General features: G+C 44.5%; 1 protein-coding gene across 1 annotated transcript in view; it reads left to right on the top strand.

Moving 5' to 3' along the window:
- SLC15A4 (solute carrier family 15 member 4) overlaps positions 1 to 9,629 on the top strand; it is a 90,687-nt gene extending 81,058 nt beyond the window's left edge. The window contains exon 7 of the mRNA XM_042852534.2: positions 5,815 to 9,629. Within this exon, the coding sequence (XP_042708468.1) occupies positions 5,815 to 5,837 (23 nt within the window). The 3' untranslated portion in view covers positions 5,838 to 9,629. The remainder of the gene's footprint in view (positions 1 to 5,814) is intronic.
- The last annotated feature ends 15,785 nt before the right edge of the window (positions 9,630 to 25,414 follow it).

Here is a 25,414-nt window from a genome sequence, read left to right on the forward strand (position 1 = left end):
GCTCTGGTCAAGTGAAAAAATTCCCTAAAGCTTCACACATTCTCCACTGCAGGGTATCTGCCAAGAACCGTGCTCTGCTGGCTGACTTCTGGCTACAGTTAAACACAGCCCCTCACTATAGCGCTACTGAATTCAACAGAGGCGCATGCTTATACCAGGACTGAATTTGTCCCATTTGCACTGGAGACAAGCACATTATTTTGTTCAATGCGCTGTGGCCAGGAACTTGAATATACACCAGCATTTTGGCATTTGTTTGGCAGATAATTGTGCAAATGCATACGGCTGTGAGATGAGAAAGGAAAATATCGGATGCCGCAGGAGAAACACTCCTTGCTTGTGAGGATTAAAAAAACCACCAACAGTTTGCAGTGAATCAAGTGGGTAATTTTGCGTCTGCTAGTGATGTAAATGCATTCTGAAAAGAAGCCCAGAGAATTATGCCATAATCGAATGGATTAACTTTGGTCCTATTTGTTCATTGCTGTCTTTCTTGCATTAAGTAATAAACAATGTGATAGTTTGTCTACATGTATAATTCTCTCTGATAAAGCTGGTTGCTTGATAGTGGGAGGAGTTGGTCAAATTTGTTAATTTAGAAGCCTTTTGTAATGAAAAGTGGCTTTTGTGAACAGCTTGCCAGTTTTTTTCCCCCAAAAAAACTTTTTTTTTTTTTTGGCAAAATGAAAAATGTTGAAATTTCAAAAATTCTTAGTGTTTGGATTCCCTCCCCCCCTTTTTTCCTTTTGTTATTAACTGCAATAGAATGGGGTGTTCTTTGTTTTTTTTTTCCACTGTAATTTTTCCAAATCTTCAACATTGAACAAAGGAAACGCTTACTCTGCTGCTCTGTAACTTTTCTAAAGTTAGGCAAGTGTGGAAATAGATATCAAAATGAAACAAAATCCTAACCCTGGCCATCATTGACCGCACTCAGTAGCTAACAAAACAAAACACTTCCATGCCTTTACCAATAAGGTGAGAGTCTTTTGTATCTTTAATTACTCCCATTTTGAAAGCGCAATTTTAAGAAATCCAGATTTAGTATTAATTGGGTACAATTTTCAAAAGCACCTAAGTGACTTACAAGCTGCAGTCCCAGTTTCAAGAGGGGCTTAGGACTGTATTTTAAAGGTATTTAAGCAGCTAGAGATGCAGATAGGTGTCGAGGTGCTTTTGAAAATCTCAGTAGGCACCTAACTCCCCTAGAAATCCTTTTACAAGTCTGGCCCATTGCAGCCTACATCCCATTGACTTTCATTGCGACTTAGGAGCCTAGGTCACTTTTGAAAATTGGACGTAAGCACTTTTGAAAATATTACCCCTTGTGTTGATAAGAAAAAACGTACACTGGTGTAACTAAAACGGTCTTGGTATACCCTTATTATGGATGCACTTAACACTGGTTTAAAAAAAATCACATAAGCCATGCTAATACATCAAGCTAAATTGGTTTATGCATGTCTATATTAGGGGTTTGTACGGGTGTGACTACTTTGGTTTTAAGTTACCTTGCTGTAAGTTTTCTGACGCAGACAAGGCTGGGGTCGAGAGCTATGGCAGCGTATAAAGTAATGGAAGATGATGCACAAGGGTAGAGTTAAAGGGAATGGGAGAGGAATATAGCTGTAAGGGGGCAACAGAACATGGGGGTCCAGTGGGAGGGAGACGAGGGCAAAATAAGAGAAACTTGCTTCCAGACTTCTGTGGATTTAAATCTCAGCCTTCATGTTCCATTTATGCACCTTTTGTGGCCTGAATAATCCTGTATTCAATGAACCTGTCTGAAAAGTCCTGAGAGATGCAATGTGCCGGGTAGAACTATGAGAGCAAGTATGTGACATAATAGACTCTACAAGATGACCTTTTAACGTCCAAACCCCTACAACAGCCAGGAGAATTGTTATCAAGCCACAGAATCAGAAAGAGATTTGATTTTACAGAGACCAGGTCTGAAGGCACTTGGAGCTACCCTTGGAATGAACGGCAGTGCTATGCTAGCATCAGAGGGCAAAATTTGGATCTTTATTTTTTAATCAAGCAACTTCTCTGTTCAAAGGGCACAGCTGAGATCCTTTAGTCAGTCCTGGCTCAGGCAAAATTCCCAGGAACAATCCATGGGAGTTTTCCTTGGGTCAAAGATCATAAAAAGGAACCAGTTAAATTGATAAGAGGAAGCGGAAGCAGGATGAGAAGTGATGGTCAAGCCTCAAATGACTTGGGTGCAGATCCTCTTGATGCCTATCTCCCATTGATGTCAAAAGAGGTAGTCACCTAAATACCTGTGAGTATCTGGGACATGGAGATTCCCTTGAAAAATTTGGGATGTTTCTCCAATCCCATTTGCTTTCTGTCTCCATTGCAACTTATTCAGATCCTTGTTCTATTCTCCCACTCCAGTCCTTTGCTTCCACATCTTTCCCCTGGAACCCAATGCCACCTTGTTCCTCAACTCTTGCTTGGATTCTTAACAGCTTATTTCTTCTGAAGGCAGCAAATGGCCCAGGAGAGATGGATCTTGTGAGGCAGTGTTGTTGAGTGGATATGGTGCTGGCCTCTGAATCAGGAGACCAAGGTCCTATTCCTAGCTGTGCTACTGAGTTGGTGTGTGACCTTGGGAAAGTCTCTTAATCTCTCTGACATCAAAGAGAGACACATATTAGATGATCCAATGGGCCCTTCTGGACTTTAATAAATAAAATATATATTTAAAAAAAAAACTGCGAGTCTTTTGAGGTATCTGAGCTAGAGTTCAGCAAAAGATGAAGCCTGTTTTAGTGAGGGCAGGAAGCTAAGAGAGGAACAATGTGTTTATATCCAGACTATTCCAAACTTTAAAATATCAAGTGACTTGCCAAGAGGCTAATTGTTAACTGGCAAAACTCCAAGAAAGGTACCCTATCCAAATGGCACATCGATCTGGGTAACTTGGCAAGACATGGGAGAATTAGTCATTACTTTATTGATAAAGCTGGGGATTTGAAAAAAAAATACTTGATTTGATTTTTCTTCTAGGTATGATCAAATAAGTTAAAAGAACAGGAGTACTTGTGGCACCTTAGAGACTAACAAGTACTCCTGTTCTTTTTGCGGATACAGACTAACACGGCTGCTACTCTGAAACCTGTCAAATAAGTTAAGACAGTTTGCCGTGTATATGTTTGTGGGTCCTGTGCTATTGTGCACACAAGTGCCTTTTATGTTTGTTACTGTATTATTACTTCCTGTACGTGATATTTATATTCTTTCTCTTCTTATCCCACTGTCCTTTGTTCCTATTTTCAAAGCCATTTTTAAAAATCCTTGGAAAAATTCTCTGGTTAAATTTAAATGTAGGTTCTAAACTGAGATTCAGAGTGGATCTAGTTTTTCCTGAACAAGTTTGTCCTCCCCTAATGGTGAGGTGCTCTTAATGTCCGTAGAAATATGAGCATTGTGGGAATGTGCATAAGAGCTCTGCAAAAGCCTAAATGGACTCAAAGTACTGAAGTATTTTATCTTTGTATTTGTCTTTCCACCGTCTTTCCTCCCCCCTTCCCTGCCAGGAAAACATTGCTAGGGCTAAAAGCAAGATCTGGTCTTCTTCTCACACTGTTACCACCCAGGAACTGAAACAACATCAAGAAACCCGACCTTGTATTATTCTGGGCTCACAGACTGTTGTCTGAGTCATTAAAAGAGACCATGGGAAATATAAACACAAATAAATGCTGCTTGAAACACAAATGAAAATCTAAACCTGCCTCCTGCCCATACACGCTGCTTGACCTTAAGAGGTATATGATCACTTAGATATAGCCAATGAATCAGAGAAATGTAGGGAAGGGAGCTCAAGAGGTCTTCTAGTCCAGCCCCCTGTGCTGAGGACCAAATATATCTACACCACATCTGAGATGTATTTGTCTACCCTGTTCTGAATGGTGGTGGAAAAATTATATATTGTCACCCCTCTTCCATACAGTAACAGATTAGGCACTTTACAGGTCAGCTTCCCATTGGAGGAGAAGTTAGTAACATGGCATCTGGGTGTATTTTTATCACAGCTTGTTTTATTTACCCCAGTCCTGGTACAGAGGTGATCACAAACAGCAGACAAGTCATCCTGTCCTCCAGGGATCACAATCCAAACACCAGTGCCTTGTCCCCTGGGAGCAACTCAGCCCTAAGAATTGACCCTTAGTGGAAAGAGTCAGACAGAGAGCAAACTCTTGCTGGTTGCCACAGCTCCCCCAGAGAACTGCATCAGAAATCAACAGCACTACAGCATCTCTTCCAGGACTGAAATTTTCCTTGCACACTATGGAAAAGAACTTGTAGAACTGTGTAACAATGCCATTTAGTGAACTCTGCCATAATGCTACATATACACATGTTGGAATGGAGGAACACCCCTTAGGATTAGCAGCATCTGAAGTGATTTGACATCTCTGGCAATACATGGTTAGACTAGACAGCCAGGACATTTTTCTGAGAAGGACACGAGTTGGACTATGAGGAGGGAAAATCCTGTTAAAGGGTAGGATCAGTCCTCAAAATCAAGTATGGTTTTCCAGGTGTTTTGGAATAATTCACTGGGGAGTATATGCTAAGAATTCAGAATACAAGCAACCCTGCTCTTAAACAAGTCGTGTATGGATAATGGAGGCAGCCTACGTGGCTTTGAAACTGGAGGAAAGTCATGAGTCATCAGTTCTATAGTTAAAGGGGATGGTGTCCCCTAGCCTCTGTTTGCCATAAGCTGGGAATGGCAACAGAGGATGGATCACTAGATGATTACCTGTCCTGTTCATTCCCTCTGGGGCACCTGGCATTGGCCACTGTCGGAAGACAGGATACTGGGTTAGATGGACCTTTGGTCTGACCCAGTATGGCCACTCTTACGTTCTTAGAGTGGAGTTTTCTGTTGGCTTTTGGTTTGGCTTGTTGGGAGTCCACACTCCCAACAAGGGCACAGTTCTTGTTGGGAGTGTGGACATGGACTGCACTGCAGACAGAAAGAGGCTTGCAGAGGGAGGTGATGAATAGTTCTGAGCTGTGTTCAGCAGCGGAGCGTATCATTGCACGGCATCTGCTCAATAGGAACATTCTTGATATCTGGGGAGCAAAGCCTACGCCCAGAAGTGACTCCGCAGGGCTGCAGAAGTTAATGAGTGTCCTGTGCTTTTGTTTGTTTAATTTCTCTATTAATTGCCCCTGGATAAATACAGTTATTCATATAAACGACAGGGCCAGATTCTGGTTCCCTGTAGGACAAAGCAGCCAGAAAGCCAGCTGGCTATCCAGCAATGTCTAATTGATTTAGGAGCCTGTCTCATTTTCAAAAGGAATGTAGGCATTTAAGAGCCAAACGCCCATCAACAGGGATTTAGGTTCCTAAGTGCCTAAACCCCTTGTGAAAATGAGACTTAGGTGTTGTGACACTGAATGAAACAATCCCTAAATACCTTTAAAAATCTGGGGCCCAAGGCCAGGAAGTTTGTGACAGAGCAGGAAATGGAACCCTGATCCGAGGTCTAGTCTAGTGCCCTAACTACAAAACCATGCTAGCTTTGGTTGGTGCAAACAGACAGAAATCGGGAGACAGCAGCAGTTCGTTTAAAATGTGGGCACGCCTGTGCTAAGATAAGGTGATTATGAATGTGACAAATCACAGACCCACATTAATTATGCAACCAGCCTGAATCAATTGCTCTCAGATTGATTGTCCCTGTTGGAATTTTTCAACTGGCGCGCTTGGGGCTGGAGCACAGCTATAGAATTCCAAGAGGAGTAATTGATAATTTAATGCCTTCCCTGCTTTTTTGTCCTTCACAGATCACTGCTACCTACACAACTGAGCCACTTAATTCCACAAGCGAGAGGGCTACAATAGGGAAGGAGAATGAGCGAGAGAGAAGGAGAATTCAAGCTATTTGTCAGTTTTCAGGAATTTCATTCAGTTGATGTTTTCATTAAAGACAATCTATGGGATCAATACTGAAAACAGTGTCGAGTAAATGGGGCTAAAGTTATTTTTTAATTCCAGCCGCAGAAAAATAGAGCCCAAATCGGAAAATTAAATAAAGTCTGTCAATATGACAGCATCAGTCTTATTTGTCCCAAGCTGGTTGGAGGATGGGATGAGGACCGAACTGTTAGTTAAGACTGGGTTTGAATACAAGCGGAAGTATTCACCTGGGGAACAGGAATGTTTGCTGACAGCTGAGAACAGGGCAGATTTGTCAGTTTTCTAGACTGCAAATATTGCACAGTTGCATTTAGCCATGTTGCTCTGGATGGAATTTGCAGCTGTTTTTCTGCTAATGTACAAAGACTACACACACACACACCCCTTCAATTCTTGGTGGTACTTAAATAGATTATAAAGAAAGAGTAATTCTCCTTCAATTATCACACATTTATTTCACATTTAGCTTAACGAAAATGTGTATGAATAGGCCATAATCAAGGCAAAGGAAGTAATAACACTATACATTCTTTATGGAAGGTTGTGTTAACAGATCTTCTTATGACTCACCTTGTGAGATGCTGGTTTGTCCGCATGTCTTTTGCTGATAAGATCAGTCATGAACCAGTTAGAAAACTTCTTGGTGAAAAGTTCAGCCTAAAGGTTGGTAACACAGCCCTTGGACTGATCAGTGGCTCTGAGAAGAGAGAGAGGAATTTATATTATATTGCTCAGCAGCGTATGTGCCCTTGACTTCAGACTTCAGAGGTTCAGAGAAAGGCAACTAAAATGATTAGGGGTTTGGAGAGGGTCCCATATGAGGAGAGATTAAAGAGGCTAGGACTTTTCAGCTTGGAAAAGAGGAGACTGTGTGTGTGGGGGGGAAATGATAGAGGTATATAAAATCATGAGTGATGTGGAGAAAGTAGATAAGGAAAAGTTATTTACTTATTCCCATAATACAAGAACTAGGGGTCACCAAATGAAATTAATAAGCAGCAGGTTTAAAACAAATAAAAGGAAGTTCTTCTTCACACAGCGCACTGTCAACTTGTGAAACTCCTTCCCTGAGGAGGTTGTGAAGGCTAGGACTATAACAGCGTTTAAAAGAGAACCGGATAAATTCATGGAGGTTAAGTCCATTAATGGCTATTAGCCAGGATGGGTAAGGAATGGTGTCCCTAGACTCTGTTTGTCAGAGGGTGGAGATGGATGGCAGGAGAGCGATCACTTGATCATTACCTGTTAGGTTCACTCCCTCTGGGGCACCTGGCATTGGCCACGGTTGGTAGACAGATACTGGGCTAGATGGACCTTTGGTCTGACCCAGTACGGCCGTTCTTATGTTCTTATGACTTACCGATCCTTGCTGGCTCCTCGTCATTGGTCATCACGGTATTTATTTGGTAGCTTACTAGTTGGCATTGGGAACTTTGTTGTATAACAAGACAAACCATCTATGTAAATTTTTTTGCATAAGTAGCCACACCTGTGTACAGTTCCTTTAATTTCCCCAGTAGCTATGACAATAAACTTCCTTAGATTTACTTTAAGGTAATTTACTTTCAGCCCTGATCCTGGTGCTCCTGCCCAATGAGTATCGCTCAGCATGATGGGATAGAGCTCCTTGATCCAGGCTGTTGCTACAACATCTGCCACTGACTTTTGTTCTTGTTGTGTATATGTCTGTTTTGGGCCTGTGTAATCTGCACAGGTGTATTGACTTCAGTGGAGCTTTGGTGATTTAAACGAGCAGAGTGTCTGGTCCTGTAGCCTGTGATGGTTATTTGAGAGGTTGGGCAAAGCTTTAGCACTTTTACTTTCCTATTAGGTGGATTTATCCTTTATCCCCTTTGGGCTTTGTCCTTTTAAATTTTATGGGATTTTGCTTTTTCTATTGACACTCCCAGAATTTCCTCTCTCTGGGTATGTGTGTCCCACGCACACACACACACATGCCAAGCAAAGAATGAACTGCACTATTATACTATTTTCTTTTTTACAATCTACTATTATTTTCATCCCTTTTATTGTTTCTTCTGTCATCCTTTGCATGGACTAGTGGTCTGGGTAGCAGAGACAAAGCAGTGCTCTTTTTTTTTATTTTAAGTTATTTGCTCCTGGTGACAAAATACTCATGGTTGAGAATGGTAATTTTTCTAGCTTGCAATGAGAGCAGTTTTGCCTTAGGTGCAAAATGTCTCACACACAATTCTAATGATCAGTTTCCATCTCCAAACGTATTAACAATGACGATTTGAGACTGAACTGATGGATTCTCGGATATTCACTTAAATGCCAGTGCCTTCCTGGAATGTGCCTGCAAACCTTGATAAAGCCTTGCATTTAGAGGAAAAACAATGTCCCCGCTTTGTGATCTCTCTGGTGTCACATGGGCACACCTGTTTACATTCTTACCAGCAGCACAAACTCTTGTACCCCCTGAAATTGAAAGAGCAGGTACATGTGGGCAGGCCAAAGGCATGGCTGTCTGTTCATTTAATGGCATCTTAAATGTCATTAGTCTAGCTGTGCATCTCCATTTAGTTAATGTGTGGCTCTTATCATTAATTATTATTAAGATTTTTTTTTTAAAATCCAACCGTCTGGGTTGGTAGTGCTGTGTTGTCCATCTCCCACACATCCAGTTAGTGAGGGACAGATTAGATGCAGAAACCATTGTGATAATATTTTCATCTGAGCTAACAGCAGATGCACGAGAGAGTGCAAGCATATTTTCACCCTGCTCATAGAGGCTCAGATTCTGATCTCAATTACACTGGTGTAAATACACTGACTCCAGCATAACTGAGATGAGAATTAGCCCCCAAGTGAAGCAAATAGTTACTTTGCTTTCAAGTCTTTGAGAAGATTCCGCGACTTCATAGATTTGACAGAAAGACCATACCTACGCTGGCATTTTCAAAGTTTGAGAACTTCCATTGTCTGCCTAAGGACTATGTAACCCTTTGCAAGAGTTAAAAAGGGAGATTTGAAGGGGAAAATGGTTCCTATCTAAGGATAGTTAAGAATTCTATCTAAGCATCAAACAACTGCTCTTTTGCCAGCTATTCTATGTTGAAGCTGTATCGCGGACCAAGAGAACTTTTCTTTCAGCCACCATTGAAGCTGTCAAATCTCACCTACAGCAGCTGAACTGCTACATCAATCCCAAGGCATCAGAACCAAGTACCAAATGCTGCAAAGAACTGTCATCACACTGTGGGGAAAAGATCACACAGAGTCAGGAAGGCTTTCCAAACAACCTGGATCCTCCCAGCCTGCACTCACCAGCCATTAGCCCGCCTACATTCCAGCACCTTCACTATCAAAGTTTTGGATCCCCTAAAAGCCTCTCAATCCAAGTCCTGCCAATCCGACCCATGCCTTCCCCATTTGTGAAAGCGTAATGAGTAATGAGCTGTGTTTTTCAGTTTGCTGGCTGTTTTGAGAAAAATAGTATATTTATATATTGGTTTGGGTGAACTCAAAATGAAATTTTTTTGAAAACTAAAAAGAAAAAAATATATAATTCTGGATCAAACAAGTCATTTGACCCAAAAGAAAACACTGAGCTTTTTAAAATGTATTATTTTAAAAAAATGGAAGCAAATGGCTAATCAAAAAGTTATTTTGAATCAAAAGAATTGAAATGTTTTATTTTATAAATGCCAAGACAAAATTCTTAGTGTTTTTCAGAAGTTTTGTTTTGTTTCCCCCACTCCACCCCTTGGCCAAGACAATTTGATGATTTCAACACACATTTGCTAAATATTTCTATCAGCCTGAATCTGTATTGGTGAAAAAAGTTTGGCCAAAATATTTCAGCCAGATCTAATCATGACCAATTGGTGCCACTAATGACTGAAATAGTCAATGCCTCATTCAAGGAAGGAACCTTCCCTTCTTCCTTCAAAAAAAGGATATTTGGACCAACCTTGAAGAAACCCATGCAGGGATACATTGTTTCTAACCAACAACAGCTGAATGCCAAGCCACCCCTCCTGAGAAGCTTAGCCAAACTTCATGCTCCCCTAATTGAAGCCAATATCCTAGACCTGGCACAGTCTGGATTCAGGCCGGGATGTGGAACTGAAACTGCTTTAGTGGCACAAAGGGATGATCTCATTGATAAAGATTGATTGTATTGTGCATGCACAGCTGAGTGGTTTTTGCATGTTCCATCAGAAGCAAGAGTTCCCTCATTCCGGTTGCTACAAATGGCCTTGCCCATATGAAAACACTGACAGTTCTTTGCATGTGCAGTTGCACTCTGTTTATCTAAAATATGTCCTTCAGAACAGGAACATAGGTGGCAGTGCATTTAGAGAACACACGTCTACTATTGCCAACCGCAAATATTAAAAAAACAAAACAAAACAAACAAAACAAAAAACCACATGCGTCAGCCCTCCCCCCCAGAAAAGAGCAGAAGATCTTAAATACATGTTGGGTCCTTTTTATCTGCTTTCCAAACCCTTAGGGTTCACTTGAGTCCAGTTTGCAGGCTTTACTCTGGAACGACGAGAACTAGAAATACATACTTTTTAAAAATGAAAGCTGAGATTTTTCACTTAATAACAAGTCTCCAGGAGCTGGGCTTTATTGCCAGATTTGCAATAAAACCTGAAGAGTTGGCAACACTGTCTATTTTGTCATACATATAGCCAAGCCTTGAAATCCTTTTTTATTCAGTCCTTAAACAAATAATTTATTATTATTTGGTGTACAATAGCAGCTATTCTGGGCTATACAAAGAATGGATTCTCTCTACAATGTAACATTACAAGGGTTACACTGTGGGATTTTGAACCATCCCGTATCATCATGCTCCTAAGAACTTTGAAGTCACTGAGAAACCAAGGCCAAGATTTTCAGCATTGACTAGTGACTTGAGGGTGCACTCACCTTTTGAAAAATCAGTCCCCTGTAAGGTGGTAAGAGCTAATGTAAAGAGCTATACAGATCAAGTAATTTGCAATGCTCAACAAGAAGTTTTATTGGTCCTATGAAACCCGTGATCTCTATACCTGTATAGATGTCAGTAGCTAATAAATTAGGTGCCAGTTGACAGTGCTCAAGCATACTATACATTTTTGAGTGCCATCTAACCTGTTAATTAACTATTCACATATGTAGAGTTCTAAAGTCCTATAACAATACCCAAATATTGAAGCAACCTAAAACACTAGTCACTGCTGAAAATCTTGGCCCAAATCTGAGTTTAGAGAAGAGCTCATTAATTCACCCATCCGCCTTCCCTTTATCAGGTCAGCACTTTTTTCCCCTCAAAAGTTGCTTCCTGGGCCTGAGTAGAAATTTACCAGCTCCCTTACCCATCACTATTCACCTGTTTTTCAATTAACCTTGAAATCTTAACTGAGCTGTCTTCATCTCATAATGGATGCATTAGAATTTTACCTCATAAACATCATTATAATGATGAAAACTCTGGACTGAAGCCTGAACAGCCAGTGCCTAGGTCTAAGGGGCAGGGAACATCTTGCTAAGTTAGCCTCAGAGCAGGGGCAGGGAACATCTTCTTGATTTGTATTTGTACAGCGCCTAGCACAATGGTATCTTGGTCATTGACTGGGGCTCCTAGGTGATACTGCAATACAAATGAATAATAACGGTGGGGAAGTTCAAAAGATACCAACCCAAGGCTATCTCAGTGATCTCTGATCTGTCTCGTCCTCACTCTAGCTGCTATGTAGGCACTTCCACCCACAAATTTTCAAACTTGGTGGCTTTAAATTAGGCACCTAAATAAGTGGCTGGATTTTCAGAGGTTCTGAGGCCTCCCAGGTTCCATTAGCTTCAACTGGGAGCTGAGGCCCTGGCTGCCATCTTGGCCAATAGACCCAGGATCTCCAGAGCTAAACTCATGAGTCGCTACTGCCTGAGGTAAAGTTCCAGGCTCGCTGAGAGACTCTCATCCTGTGTGGGTCAGGCACAGAGGGGTCAGCATGTATTACACATACAAGTAAGTTATACTGATGGCACTCAGAGTGTTTGAAAAATCAGGCCAGATACTTAGATGGCACCCATCTTTGGGCATCCTAGTGTCAGCCTTCAATCTTACAACGTAGCAGAGGAAAGAGCAGGGAGGGAAAATCACCCTTTCACTTATGTATTTAATAATCTCATTACCTCCTACCTCTAATATCCATCACCACAGAGTGAATGCATTGATTGTATAATCTAAGTTTGTATAAACGAAGTAGCTTCCACAACTGCTCCTCCGTAGCTCCCTAGGTTGGGTGCAAGGAGGTGCACAAGATAGATGTAGTCTGTCCTACTGTACATATCTGTGTGTGTTAGCATAAAACTGCCAACGACTACAGAGTAATCAGTCTGCTGGTGCTGCAGAATCCGCTCCAGGTGTTATAATTACCACAGATATTTTTTATTTCCTATTTTTTCACAGCAATAAAAATACAGAAACCAATGTATATATGCCCCCTGCTTTTCAGGAGGAGTTTCCCTCCCCTCCCCCCCCCCCCCCCCCCCCACACACAGACGTACATGATTAATTGTAAAGGAAGTTGGTTAGAAAATGCAATTGATCTCTGCTGAAATTCAATCGGATTAAAATATTATTGTTTAAAAAACTCACTTGGGGGAAAAAACAGAGCAAAAGGCAGTGAAATGTGTTTCCACAGCAGCATCTGTTTTACTCTTACTGATAGTAATAATAAACAAAATGAAAATCCTTGCAATGGAGGTATCTCCCTTACCACAGCACTGTTTCCATGTAGTGCCATGGAACAAACTAAGATTCAATGGATATTTTCTTTTATTCTGTGAATCCCAGAATTTTATTCTCTTTATCTTGATGGATCTTGGAATGCATCTTTGGAGTTTGATTCTTCACCTTTTAGCTTATACTACTCAATGAGTAGTCCCAAGGGCTCTACTTGCACTTGGAAGCACTTAGTTAAGCAAGTTGCAAAATCAACGCCAACTGATGCATTCACAGTGTGGTCTCAGACTACTTAAGCCCCCAGAGTTTCACACAGACATTCCGGTGTATGTACATCTTACTGGACTTGTGGAATATGAGAGATATTAGACTATTGATGAGAGCTGAACATGAGATTTTGACTGACAAGTCCAGATTTACTACTAACTAATAGCAGTTCTGTAATCCCAAAGGCAGCATTCACAGTACGGCAAAGACAAAACATAAAACACCTGCTCCTCCCAAACCCTCTATTATTATTATTATTATAAGTTGGAATTGTGGACAGGCCCAAAGGTTCCAATCAGGGATTCATTGGACTCATTGTGCAAACACACAGGTCGACAATCCCTGCCCCAAAGTGCTTACAACCAAAGTACAGTATATGCCAGTGCCAACAGGTGGATTCAGACAGGGGAGCACAAGGAAGCAAGGAGACAGTACTGGATGCATTATACTGCATGCTGCTACAAGATTTTTCTCTTCTTCCCTATCCAGGGCTGGTGCTTCCATTTAGGTGACCTAGGCGGTTGCCTAGGGCACCAGGATTTGGCGGCAATTTGGCGGCAGGGGTCCTTCCGCACTCCAGGCCTTCGGCGGCAATTCTGCGGCGGGTCCTTCACTCGCTCCGGGACCCGCCGCCGAAGTGCCCCGAAGACCGGGAGCGCGGAAGGACCCCCGCCTAGAGCGCCAAAAACCCTGGCGCCGCTCCTGTCCCTATCTCCAGTGAAGTCCTGTATCAAGCTGCCGAGCACCCTCAACTCTCATTGAGCCTTTAGCATCTCTCAGAATTGGACCCGTCAAACCAGAGGCTCTCTCTAAGTTTTCAGATTGTAAAAGAGCACTCTCCTCCCATAATGCTCAGCAATATTCCTAATGTACCTGGCAAGTCAATCTTGGGCTTTCGCCCCCCCCCCCCCTTACCTCTGACCCCCGTGGTGGATGGAGGCACGATAACATTTGCAGTGCTGGATTAACGAGCGGCTCTGTGAAAGGGTTCAAACAGCATTTGTACCATTGGGCAACCAATATCCAAGGGAGATTTAGTAATTTTCTAATTCCAGCAGATAACCAATTCTGTGTGGAATTGAACTAATTAAAATGTGTCTAATTAAGTCATTGGGTTCTGCTGGGAAATAGCTAGTGAGCGAAGTCGCAGGCCTTTTTAGAACCCATATTGCACCAGCATTATTCAACCATCCATGTGTGATTAACACACAAATGCAATTTCATATGTATTAGTGTGTGTGTGGAGGGGATATTCATCCTAGCTTGACTCCCACATCAAGAGCAACTGAACTCCAACTTGACCTTTAAAGGCCCCCTTCAAACACCTGCTTATTTAGTTCTTCATAACCTAACTTTGCTACTAAATGCTCTTCCCCTTCCAGGCATTTGTTATGGAATTCAGTGCTTGGGATATCAATCCAGCAGCACAAAGCCCTCTGCTGATCCACACAACAGGCAAAGCACAGACAGCTGCAGTGCAAACCTCCCCACACAAACACAAGAGAATATCAGGGTTGGAAGGGACCTCAGGAGGTCATCTAGTCCAACCCCCTGCTCAAAGCAGGATCAATCCCCAATTTTTGCCCCAGATCCCTAAATGGCCTCCTCAAGGATTGAGCTCACAACCCTGGGTTTAGCAGGCCAATGCTCAAACCACTGAGCGATCCCTCCCCCCCAACATAAGAATGGCCATACTGGGTCAGACCAATGGTCCATCTAGCCTAGTATTCTGTCTTCTGACAGTGGCCGGTGCCAGACGCTTCAGAGGGAATAAACAAAACAGGGCAATTCTCAAGTGATCCACCAAGTCAAGCGTTGGCCAGTCCCAGCATCTGGCAGTCAGAGGTTGGTGGGACTGCTCACTAGTAGGCCAAATTCAGTGGACTCATATAAAGCCAGGGTTGGGGCTGTATGCAGGTGGAGTGTCCTAACTCAGGGCCAGACTGCAGGGCTACCATGCTGCTGCCCCCACAGCCACTGTTGAAGCCTGCATTGGAGAGCTTCTCAAATACACTGTGCCTACACTGGGAGGATGTGCCAGGATAGCTACACTGGCAAACCTTTTCTAGTATAGACCTGGCCAAAGAGATTTTCTGGGGGCATTATCACGTACTGTAATTAGATGTGTAGGTGCTACGAATGGTGCCCACAAATAATTGCACCTGCAAAAAAATGGAAGCCAATTTGAGGGACTTCTGAAGGTCAGGGACAGCGTGTTTATTTGTCAGGCGCACTAGGTCATGTGTTCTCAACCTAGGGTTGTGAGTTCTTCCCATAGGAAGGGGTCCTATTTGGATCTTGGCTACATGGGACGGATCCCACTATGGAAAAGAAGTTGTGAGCTGAGAAAGGTCAAGGGACCACTGTACTAGATAATCCCTCACCCTCTCTGAATGGTTAAGACATTGCATTTCTCACTCTGCTTGCAAATTAGTTTGGCACTTATGGATGACGGCACAATACGGACTGCCAAGGATGGACTTTCCGAGCCTGTGAAAGCCTACCGGGGATCCATGGAAAGCTGCACAACAAGTGTCCTGCTCCCTGGGACCCGTCTTAGCAGAAAGCTCTTAGAGACACTTAATGGGAAACGTTACACTTATTAACAATTCATTGATATCATGAACCTTAGGGCTGACTCATGATTGCATATTACTCCGATGGTAATTCATGGACATTTTTACAGAGTAAATGTCAAACCATTAATTTTATTTAAAAAATACCTTTATGTTCTTTCTATTTAAGACACATTCGATGTTATTTTATTAAGCACATTACTATTCCAGCGCCCCAAATCCAAAACAAAGACTCTAGCGACACCTATAGAATACATCAATGTGAAGCAGGTCTGACCTGGATCACCCTATCAGTGAACCTCGTAGACAAGAGGCAGCCTGGTCTAGGCTACGGATAGGGACTCAGGAGACCTGGATTCTATTCCTTGCTCCGGCCCTGACCTGCTGCGTGAGTTGGGCAAGTCACTCACCCATTTTTTTGCATTCTTACAGAGTCTCCCTTGTAAATTTGGACTCTAAGAGCTTCAGGGCTGGGGCTGTTTGGGTCACCATTGGGCTAGGCACTGTACAATCTCAGTTGGGGTTTCTAGCAGCTAGTCAAATAGAAGTGCTAACCATCAAATGGTATTAGCAGCTGTTACCAACCCAGAGGACCTTGTACTTTACATTCTTTCTCTCAACTAGGGTTGCCAACTATCTAAGCACACAAACCCAAAACACCCTTGCCCCGCCCCTGCTCTGCCCTTTCCCGAGGCCTCCCCTTGCCCCGCCCCTTCTCCAAGGCCGCACCCTGCTCACTCACTCCCCCCACCCTCACACACTTTCACCAGGCTGGGGCAGGGGTTTGGAGTGTAGGAGGAGGTGAGGGCTCTGGGAGGGAGTTTTGGTGCAGGAGGGGGCTCGGGGCTGGGGCAGGGGGTTGGGGTGCAGGAAGGGGTGCGGGCACTGGGAGGGAGTTTGGGTGGGGGAGGGGGTTCAGGGGTGGGCAGGGGGTTAAGGTGTGGGAGGAGATGAGGGGCGCAGGCTCCAGTCGGGCGGCACTTACCTTGGGCAGCTCCTGGTTGGTGGTGGAGCAGGGCTAATGCAGGCTCCCTACCTGCCCTGGCCCTGTGCCACTCCTGGAAGCGGCCAGCATGTCCCTGCAGCCCCTGCAGGGGGCCAGGGTGCAGGGAGGTGCTGTGCCCTGCCCCATCTGTAGAACCGCCCCCACAGCTCCCATTGGCACAGTTCCTAGCCCGGATTTAGCACTCAGGGCGGGGGGCAGTAAGCAGAGACCCTCTGTCCCCACCCCTTGGACTGCAGGGACATGCCGGCTGCTTCCGGGAGCGGTGCGGGGCCAGGTAGAGAGCCTGCCTTAGCCCCTCTGCGCCGCTGGACATTTATTGGCCTAAAATCTCCTGGTTTGGCTTCAGTAGCCTCCAGGAGATAGAGCCCAATTCTGGGAGACTCCCAGCAAAACCGGGAGGGTTGGCAACCCTACCCGCGACTGAAGTGTGGGGGAAATGGAAGGAGGTCCTCTCAATACCCAGCCTTCTAACTGATCATGCACATCCCTATCAACACTTTGGGCCTGACCCAGCAGTCCTTTTTCACCTGCGTCATGCCAGTGGAGTGAACTGGACGGCTTGGATGAATAAGGGCTACGCAGGTGAGCTGCTTTAAAATGTGATCAAGGAGTTGGGCCAAACTTGGAACCCTTCTCACCTGTGCAACTTGTGAGTGGATAGGCCACAAAACAGACATCAGAAGGTAACAACTGTCAGTCACTAGGATCCAAATATAGGTTGGCAGCTGTTGGCATCTGATGGCAGTTTGGTGGCCTGTGTGAAACCAGCTTGGTGGTCTCACTCCACTTCCAGAGTCTTGGTACTCTTTGAGAGAGGCCAAGGACAGAATGGACTATGGAGACTGATCTACTCTCTCACGCCTAGAGCCGAGAGGGGAGACTCCTTGCAGAACAGGTTGGAGGCACATTGGCTAAGCAGATTGGGAAGTTTGCCTTTCCATTGCCCATGCAAGAACTGTTCTATGGATTAAGAGAGGACTTGGTCTTGGAGGATCCTGATCTAGTGCAAAAGGCTAAATCCACAATACATTTTTTTTAAAACTGCAAAATAAACAGCCCACGGAAATGAATGAGGAAAGAACGGCAGAAAGGGCGCGGTATTTCATGATCAAAGTTAATCAGGGTAGTGGTGACAGCTTTACATCACTGCTTATTGGGATCTATCAAGCTTCCCTTGATGTGGGCATCTCATCCCAGTGACGCTGGTGGAAATGTTGTCTGCACTTTGTTAGTGACTGACTTTCTCTGGTCCATGGCAGGATGTCAATTTAGCACAAAACAAAGCCCACAAAGTGCCCAAGAATTAAGTACACAGCATATTGTCTTGGTCTCTACTTACTACCATAGGGATGGGGGAGGGGGCAAATCAAGCCTGCAAACAATGAGGATAACGTATGAAACTGTGCATCTGTTATGGGACATACATCACTGCCCTAATCTCAACTCTAGGCCATTTGTGTAACTATGAGTAATTGCCTCTTCCGAACTGTGAAACAGGAGCAGTTACCAGATTAATGCATTTTTCAGGAGCAGATTCCACTCACCCTGTAAAATTAGTCAAATTATTCATGTCATATAAGGGTTTGAGTCATAGAGGAAATAATGTATAGGTTACTTGGTAGGATCAGGGGTATTTCTTTGTGAGGTTAAAGGATTTGCCATATTGGAGCTGGCCATTGGTTCATACAGTCCAGTAGGCGACCTCTGCTAGTTGATGCTGCAGAGGAAGATTGAAACCTACATGATACACAGAGCCAGCTTCTCAAGCAGGTGCTTGGGGCGGCCGCTCCGGAGAGGGGCGGCAGGTCTAGGTATGCGGCGGCAATTCGGCGGACGGTCCCTCACTACGCTTGGGAGTGAAGGACCTCCCGCCGAATTGCCGCCGCAGATGGCGATCGTGGCTTTTTGTTTGTTTGTTTTGTTTTTTGTTTTGGCTGCTTGGGACAGCCAAAACCCTGGGGCCGACCCTGATGATACAAGCTGGTGAATGGACATGTGGGGCCCCCATAATGCCACTGGAAAAGATAAATAGAGAAACAGGTAGAGCTGTGTGTGGAGAAAGGTAATGATGGCTTATGAAGGATTTTGATATTTTGAAATTTGGTTTCATTTCGATGCGGAACAAAAAAATTTAAATATTCCGAATTCTCCACGAAAGGGGAATGGGTCCCCAGCTCCGGGGCCGTTCTGCAGATGGGTTGGCCTGGAACTGCAGACCCTGGAAGCCCTGGGGTCCCTGGCTCTGAGGCCATCTGGCAGGTGGGCTGTTGAGCAGGAAACCAGGCACTGTTCTACTGGATCCCTGCCTATGTCTTCCCTCAGAAATAAATAGTCTCTGGGGAGCCTTCCAGTTTTGAAGAATCTGCAAAAGCCAATGAAAAAGTGTTGTGTCAGAATAGCCAGCTCTAGTCACAACTCCTGTACACCACTACCTGGCGTGGTCTTTCTTGCCAGCCTGAATTTGTGTGCTCATTGGGACCAATACAGCTCTAAGCAACTGGACCCAGCAGAGTGTGTGCAGGGGTAGAAGGAGCTGTAGGAAATGCCTTACCTCCCTGCCTGCAAGAGGCACAGTCAGAGACCGGCCTGCAGGAGAGGGCGCCCTCTCTTCAGAACAGGAGAGGGAGAAAAAGAATGGAAACTTTGTCCCAGGTTTGGCTGAGGAGTGAGGAAGGGGCATGCCAGAATTAAGATTGCTGCTAGGTCCTCTCTGTTTCATAAGCAATGGAAGAAACCCACATACTGCTAATTAACCTAATCAATCTAGTGATGTCTAACCCCTCATCTGTGTAACAGCTGGATGCAGTATGAAAAAAGTGTTTTAAAATATACTCATTTTTGTAGGAATCCCCATAAAGTTTTAAGTACTCAGATCTGATGGTGGTGGTCCTGGTGGTACAAAGAACGTGGATGGATGAATAGCTAGAAAATAAATGGCAGATCCCTAAAATACAAAAAGGGACAGGGTGTGTGTGGAAATGACACTCTGCTTTGCCAAAGCGGTTCTGTTAAAAATATTAATCTATTTATATGAGTCCATGGAAGAAAATTCCCTAGCAATCTCATATTACATTAATTGGGTCTTATTGTTATGGTAACCTCGGCTCATTCTTTTGTAAAACCCAGTGTCACAGAAACCCAAGAACGGTCCCTGTGTAATTCTGCTCTGATGGCTATTGTTCTAAATGGCACTAACGTGTCAGTCATTACTCATGTTATAAGCCCACTATTTTATTATTTGTATTACTGTAGCACCTGGAACATGGCCCAGAATCCCATTGTGCTAGTCACTGTACAAGCAGAACAAAGAGACAATCCCTGCCCCAAAGAACAACCTAAGTATAAGACAAAAGACAACAGAGGTGGATAGACAGACAGATGGTGGGGAGGAGGGAGTAGAAGGCAACAGAGAGACACTATTGGACAGCACAACAGGCAGCGGTCTCTGCACCAATACATTTCCAGTGGTATGATTATTACAATGCGCATCCTATAACAATGCTGTCTCTTTACTCTTTGAACACTAACCCCTTCTCCTCATCTGCTCTGATCCTTTCTCAGTGGAACCAAGGAGAGTTTTGCCAGTGACTTCAACTGAAGCAGGAACAAGACTTTAGGGCCTGATCCTGCACTGTCCTGTGCCTCGTGTCTTCATTCACACCTGTCCCAAGTGGGCAGAAAGAAGATGCCACTTGTGTGAATGAGCAGAGAATTCTGGTAGCAGCTTATGCCGACTTCACACAGGCGTCAGCGACTAGGTTAAAGGAAGTGGAGAATCAAGCTCCAGGCCTTGAGCAGAGCAATGCCTGTTGACTTTCACTGGGGCCATGTGGTGAAAACCCTGCTCACCATTACAGATGGGGAAACTGAGGTACAGAGTGGCAATATTTTCAAGTGTCTATTAATTTTGGATGCCTAAATATTTTGGGTGCCAATCTTGAGCCACAGTCAGCCTGACTCTCTAAGGGGCTGCATGCCCACAACTCAATCTGAAGCCAAGGGAGCTATGGGTGTTCAGTGCCTCTGAGTATTGGGCTGTAGGTGTGTTGAGAGGGGAACCCAAACACTGAGGCACCCAAAATTAATTAAGGGAGGCTTTTGGTTAAATGACTTGCCAAAGGTCAGCCAGGGAATCCATGACAGAGATGGCAATAGGACCTGAGTCTCATGCCCACGAGAGTCTCTCCTTCCTCTCTATGTTTGACATTCACCAGCCCTCTTGGCAAATCTTCTGCCGAGCTCGTTCATCTATTGTACGCGAACTGGGGGGACTTGGAGACAACCCTTACAATTGAAGTTCTGTCTTTTCTGCACAGTCATCAGCGATCCCCTGGCACTTTCTGCAGGAGTAAGAATTTACACCCAGGGGCTGTGCACTGCCTGTGTGACCAGTTGCTACTCTCCACCAGATAGATGGCTGGGTAACTGAGGGTGGCACTTGCCCACTGCACATAGGGGCAGAATGTGAACTTAATATCCAGGTATGTATGGGGAGGTTCTATGGGGTTAGGGTGGGATTGTATCATGCTTGGCTGTGATCCTTGAGGGGTTTTGGGGAACAACTCTCCTTGTGCCCATTTCCTCCCACCCCACACATGCACCAATCACAATCTGCCTCTCCTCCCCCCAGAGAAGATGAATGCTTTGGCAGCTTTCACAGGAGAAGGGCACTTTAGAAAAGGGAGGGGTAATTTTTAATACCTAGGTAGCTAAACCAAATGCAGAATGAAACCAGCAGCACCAGGGAGCCAGGAATAGCACTGCACTCTGCGTTCTCTGCTAGGGAAGGCTCCCACAGCCATGCCTACGCTATGTCAGTTAGATGGAGCAGCGGAGCTGCAGTAACAGCAAGTGTTCTGAAGATGCGTGAGATGTTACAGCTTCAAGGCAATGCTTGCAGAAGAGAGGAGGCTAGAGATGCTGTAGCCTGGAGCAAACAAGAACAAAGCCTTTCTTTTGAAACCAGGCAGGGCACGAGAACAACCGGCAGCCCTGGGTTATGCTAGAGAGTCGCAGGCTTTGCCCGTTGTGGTGGGTGCACTCCTCGCTCCAGGAAATGTGTTAATCTGGCTACCTAAGCAGAGAGAATCTAGAGATACATGAACCAACAAGGAAGCTATAAGCACCTTACATACACCAAGATAAAGGAGCATTTCTCCCTCCCCTTCCCCTGCCCTCCCATTTTGGTTTATATCAAATCTTTGATTCTCTTTCCCCTGGAATCTCAATCTCATTCTCTCGTGTCTGCAGAAAAGAGTGTCCACCTCTCCCCGACCGCCGCCAGACACTTAAAACGATGGGAGTTTACCAAACAGCATAAATTTGCGCCAGTGGCTCTTTACTCTTCTGACATTATTAATAATCAGCAACCGCAGGGAGCTAGTTGGTAGCTCAAACATATTCACCAGGGTGGAAGAAGTGAATACAAAAACCGAACAAATGAATTAGTAAATGTTTGATAGTGGCCAACAGCAGAACAGGGATTTCTTATCCAGCTGCCTGTTCAAGCAATGCATGTGTAATGTGAAGCCATGGAAAAAGCTCCCCTTTTCTTATCTGTTTCGATCCAGTTGGAATGTTATTATGCAAAAATTTGGCCTTCTTTTCAGTTTGTGAAGCATTCAGACCTCAATCTTGATTTGTTATTCATGAGTATTTGCTGAATAAGGTGCAGGATCAAATTTCAGCCTAGCCGTTGTTTGCAACCTATTGCAAGATTGCAACCTGAAGGCTGCTCTAAATTATGCCAGCCGCCAACTGCTCCAAGGAGCTGTCCAACAGCCAAAATACAGATGTGTTTTGGCCACACCTCTTCATCCTGGTCCTTCCCCTCCGCTGGAGACTGCACTGGCATCCTGAACTCTTACATATGGGAAATTCCCTGGTAGCCAGCTAAACCAGCTTCCTGCCTGCTCTGAGCCATCAGAAAGGTGCAAAGTGACAGAACTTAACTGAGGATCCAACTTTGGGTTTAATAAATAAATAAAGAAGCCAGTTCATTATTAATTAGCTCTAAAAGTGTCAATTCTTCAGAAAGATGCCTCTGGTGCTACCCAGGTGGCTTCCATCCAATGTAGCGCCTGCACCTTCCACCAGGTGTGGCATTAACTGGGAACAAACATGGGCAGCACTACGCCTTAGCAGAGAGTGAGGCATATTGTACAGAACACTGATAGCGGGCAGATTATTACCCTCCGACACCAGAATAATCAATGAGCAGTGCCATTTTTATACAAAGTTTTCTCTTTACCCTCCCCCACTACAAATAGATGTAGAAAAATCAGTACAAATTTGTCCAGGATGAGCCGTCAAGGATGAGAGCGATTTGTTCATTTGCATCATAATCAGCTTCTCTTCTTTTGCTACTGAATCTTCTTTGCTGACAACTTATTTTCAACACTGACATTCAGCTTAGGATCATTTCAAAACAAGTGGAGCAATTTCCCTCAATGGATGCCTGCTGCTGCCGAGAGTGGGTTTGTGTTTTGGGAACATGCAATTGGGCAGTTAGCTGATTTCCAAACCAGGAAGCAGAGGGGGTGTAATGTCATAAAAAGCGGTGTGTGATAACTGGGAGCTTAATGCTTTGCTCAGCCCATTCCTGCTTTTCCGCGGCAAGAAGAGCCCATCTCAGACGCTTCCCCAGCAGAAGCAAAGCAAGGTCCAATGCGATCGTTTGCTTAGTGGAATAGGGTCTTGTGCAGGAGGCTTTATTGACTAACCAACACGGGTGCTGTGTGGCTTAACTAACTTTGGAGACCCACCAGTGAAATGTAAATGTACCATAAGAATGGCTATGAAATAGTGCTGTTCCTTTAAGATACTACATAGGCTGGAGGTCAACCCAAAGGGCGTGCCTCAGTTTTCATCCTAGGATATGAGACAGGAAGTTAAGACTGCTGATGCCACAGGGGTAAACATCTGGCTGAGAGCAGTATCAGAATCCAGGGCTGCTGTTCACTCAAATCAGGGTTTGTGGGACTGGGGACATAGCGTCAAATCCTAAACCCCCAGTAGGCCTGTCACTGGCTGAGGGCCGGGCAGAGATGTGCAAGCCTGCAGGGGCCTGGGCAGAGGAATTCTCCCCCAGGCCTTGTAGCAGCTGCTTGGCTGCTCCATAAAAGCGACACCAGCCTAATTCTCTCTCTCTCTCTCTCTCTCTCTCTCTCTCACACACACACACACACACACACACACACACACACACACACACACACACACACACACACACACACACACACACACACACACACACACACACACACACACACACACACACACGGCAAGAGAGAGGAGGATGGCAAGGTCGCTCTGTGCTTCCTTAGTGGTGCATACTCAGCTCGCTGCTGCCCCCTGCAGGCTGCCATGGAGCACACATGGAGGAGAGCTCTTCAGGGAATGCAAAACCCTTTTATGGCCCTTCTCACATCCAGCTCCATTATTTGCAGCAGTTCCACAACCAAGCGATCCTCTGTGGCTTCAGGGCATGGGACAGGCTATGTCCCTTGGAGAATAAGTTTCCCCTCTGCGCAGATGGTGCATGGGCCAGAGCCTCAGCTGGTCTAAATCACTGCAGCTCCATTGAAGTCAGTGAAAGTATACTGATTTACACCAGCTGGCCCACAAGATTGTATCATCCAGATCTATCTACCTCCAGTGGAGCTTTGACAGCTGGAGATGGCTCTGAAGCTTATACCAGCACGAGCCAGGATGTGCTCTTGTGATTTTTGGAGGCCTGAATTCTACTGTGCGCACACAGTGCAACATTGTTCATCAACGCACACTTCATACAGCGCAGTTACTGTACTGGCAAGCAATCATATCTGCATGCGGTTTAGTCAATTTGTGCTGGCATGAATAGTGTTAACAGACACTAAGTGCAGATACACTTCCCACAGTGAGAAATAAGCTGACATTTGGGCACTTATCTTGCATTACTTTAGGCAGCTTTTCAGGGAAATATTGGTTTTTTTAGCTTATTAAAAACTTTGACATCTTAGAAGAATGCACAGAAGGTGCCTACGGAGGCAAAGCTGATTAAGCAGAGTTTCTTCACTTTGGCCTTTGCACCTTATTCAAAAATATCCAACCACTCATTAATCCTTCCATCCCATCTCCTTACTCCTTGCATTGGGAGCATTTTCAGTTACTCTCGTAATGACATAATAAGTTCTACTTTTCAGTTTGATTTATTGTTCCAGTTTCATTCACATGTATTGATTAGGCCATGCAAATCTAGCCCCTGGGATTTCTCTGTATTGAATAGGATGTACTTTGAGGCTGATCAAATGCATGAAGACAGCCACTTGTTAGAGCCAATCTTCCCCTCTTTATCCTCTGCTCTGTAGTGGAAGGTAGTTCTGGTTTCTTGTTAAGTATTTCTCCTGAACTCTTTGTAAACCACCAGCCATATTAAAGGTTTTTTCCTCTGACTCATATCATATTTACCAAAGGACTTCCTGGCTCATTTGTCATCATTCCAATCTTCCTTACTTCAGTAAGGTCACTGCAAGAGTGTTTGGCTGTTCCAACTCCAGGTCATTTGAACCATCATTAGATTCGCCATCAACTCCAATCCAGCCTTAAGGTTTGTAATAGGCTATATGTGTGTTGGCTGACACTTCTTTCCCCTCTGCTTCCGACACCTTGTGTCAGACCAGTGGCAGGCGCACACCACAGCAAGGCATTTTGATTTTCCTTGGGGCACCATTTCCTGGCAGGTGTTTTTATTTTTTTTTAAATCCTCCATTAATGAACAACCTAATAATTTTTCTATGGGCCTGATCCAAAGCCCATAGAAATCCACAAGAAAACTCCCATGACCTCAATTGGCTTTGGACCACATCCTGTACAAACTGACCTGTTGCTCTTCAATACTAGTGATTAGCAGTGGACGAAGCACACACAGATCT

This window comes from Chrysemys picta, chromosome 15 (genome assembly GCF_011386835.1).
Source record: "Chrysemys picta bellii isolate R12L10 chromosome 15, ASM1138683v2, whole genome shotgun sequence".
In the NCBI taxonomy this organism is placed as follows: Eukaryota; Metazoa; Chordata; order Testudines; family Emydidae; genus Chrysemys; species Chrysemys picta.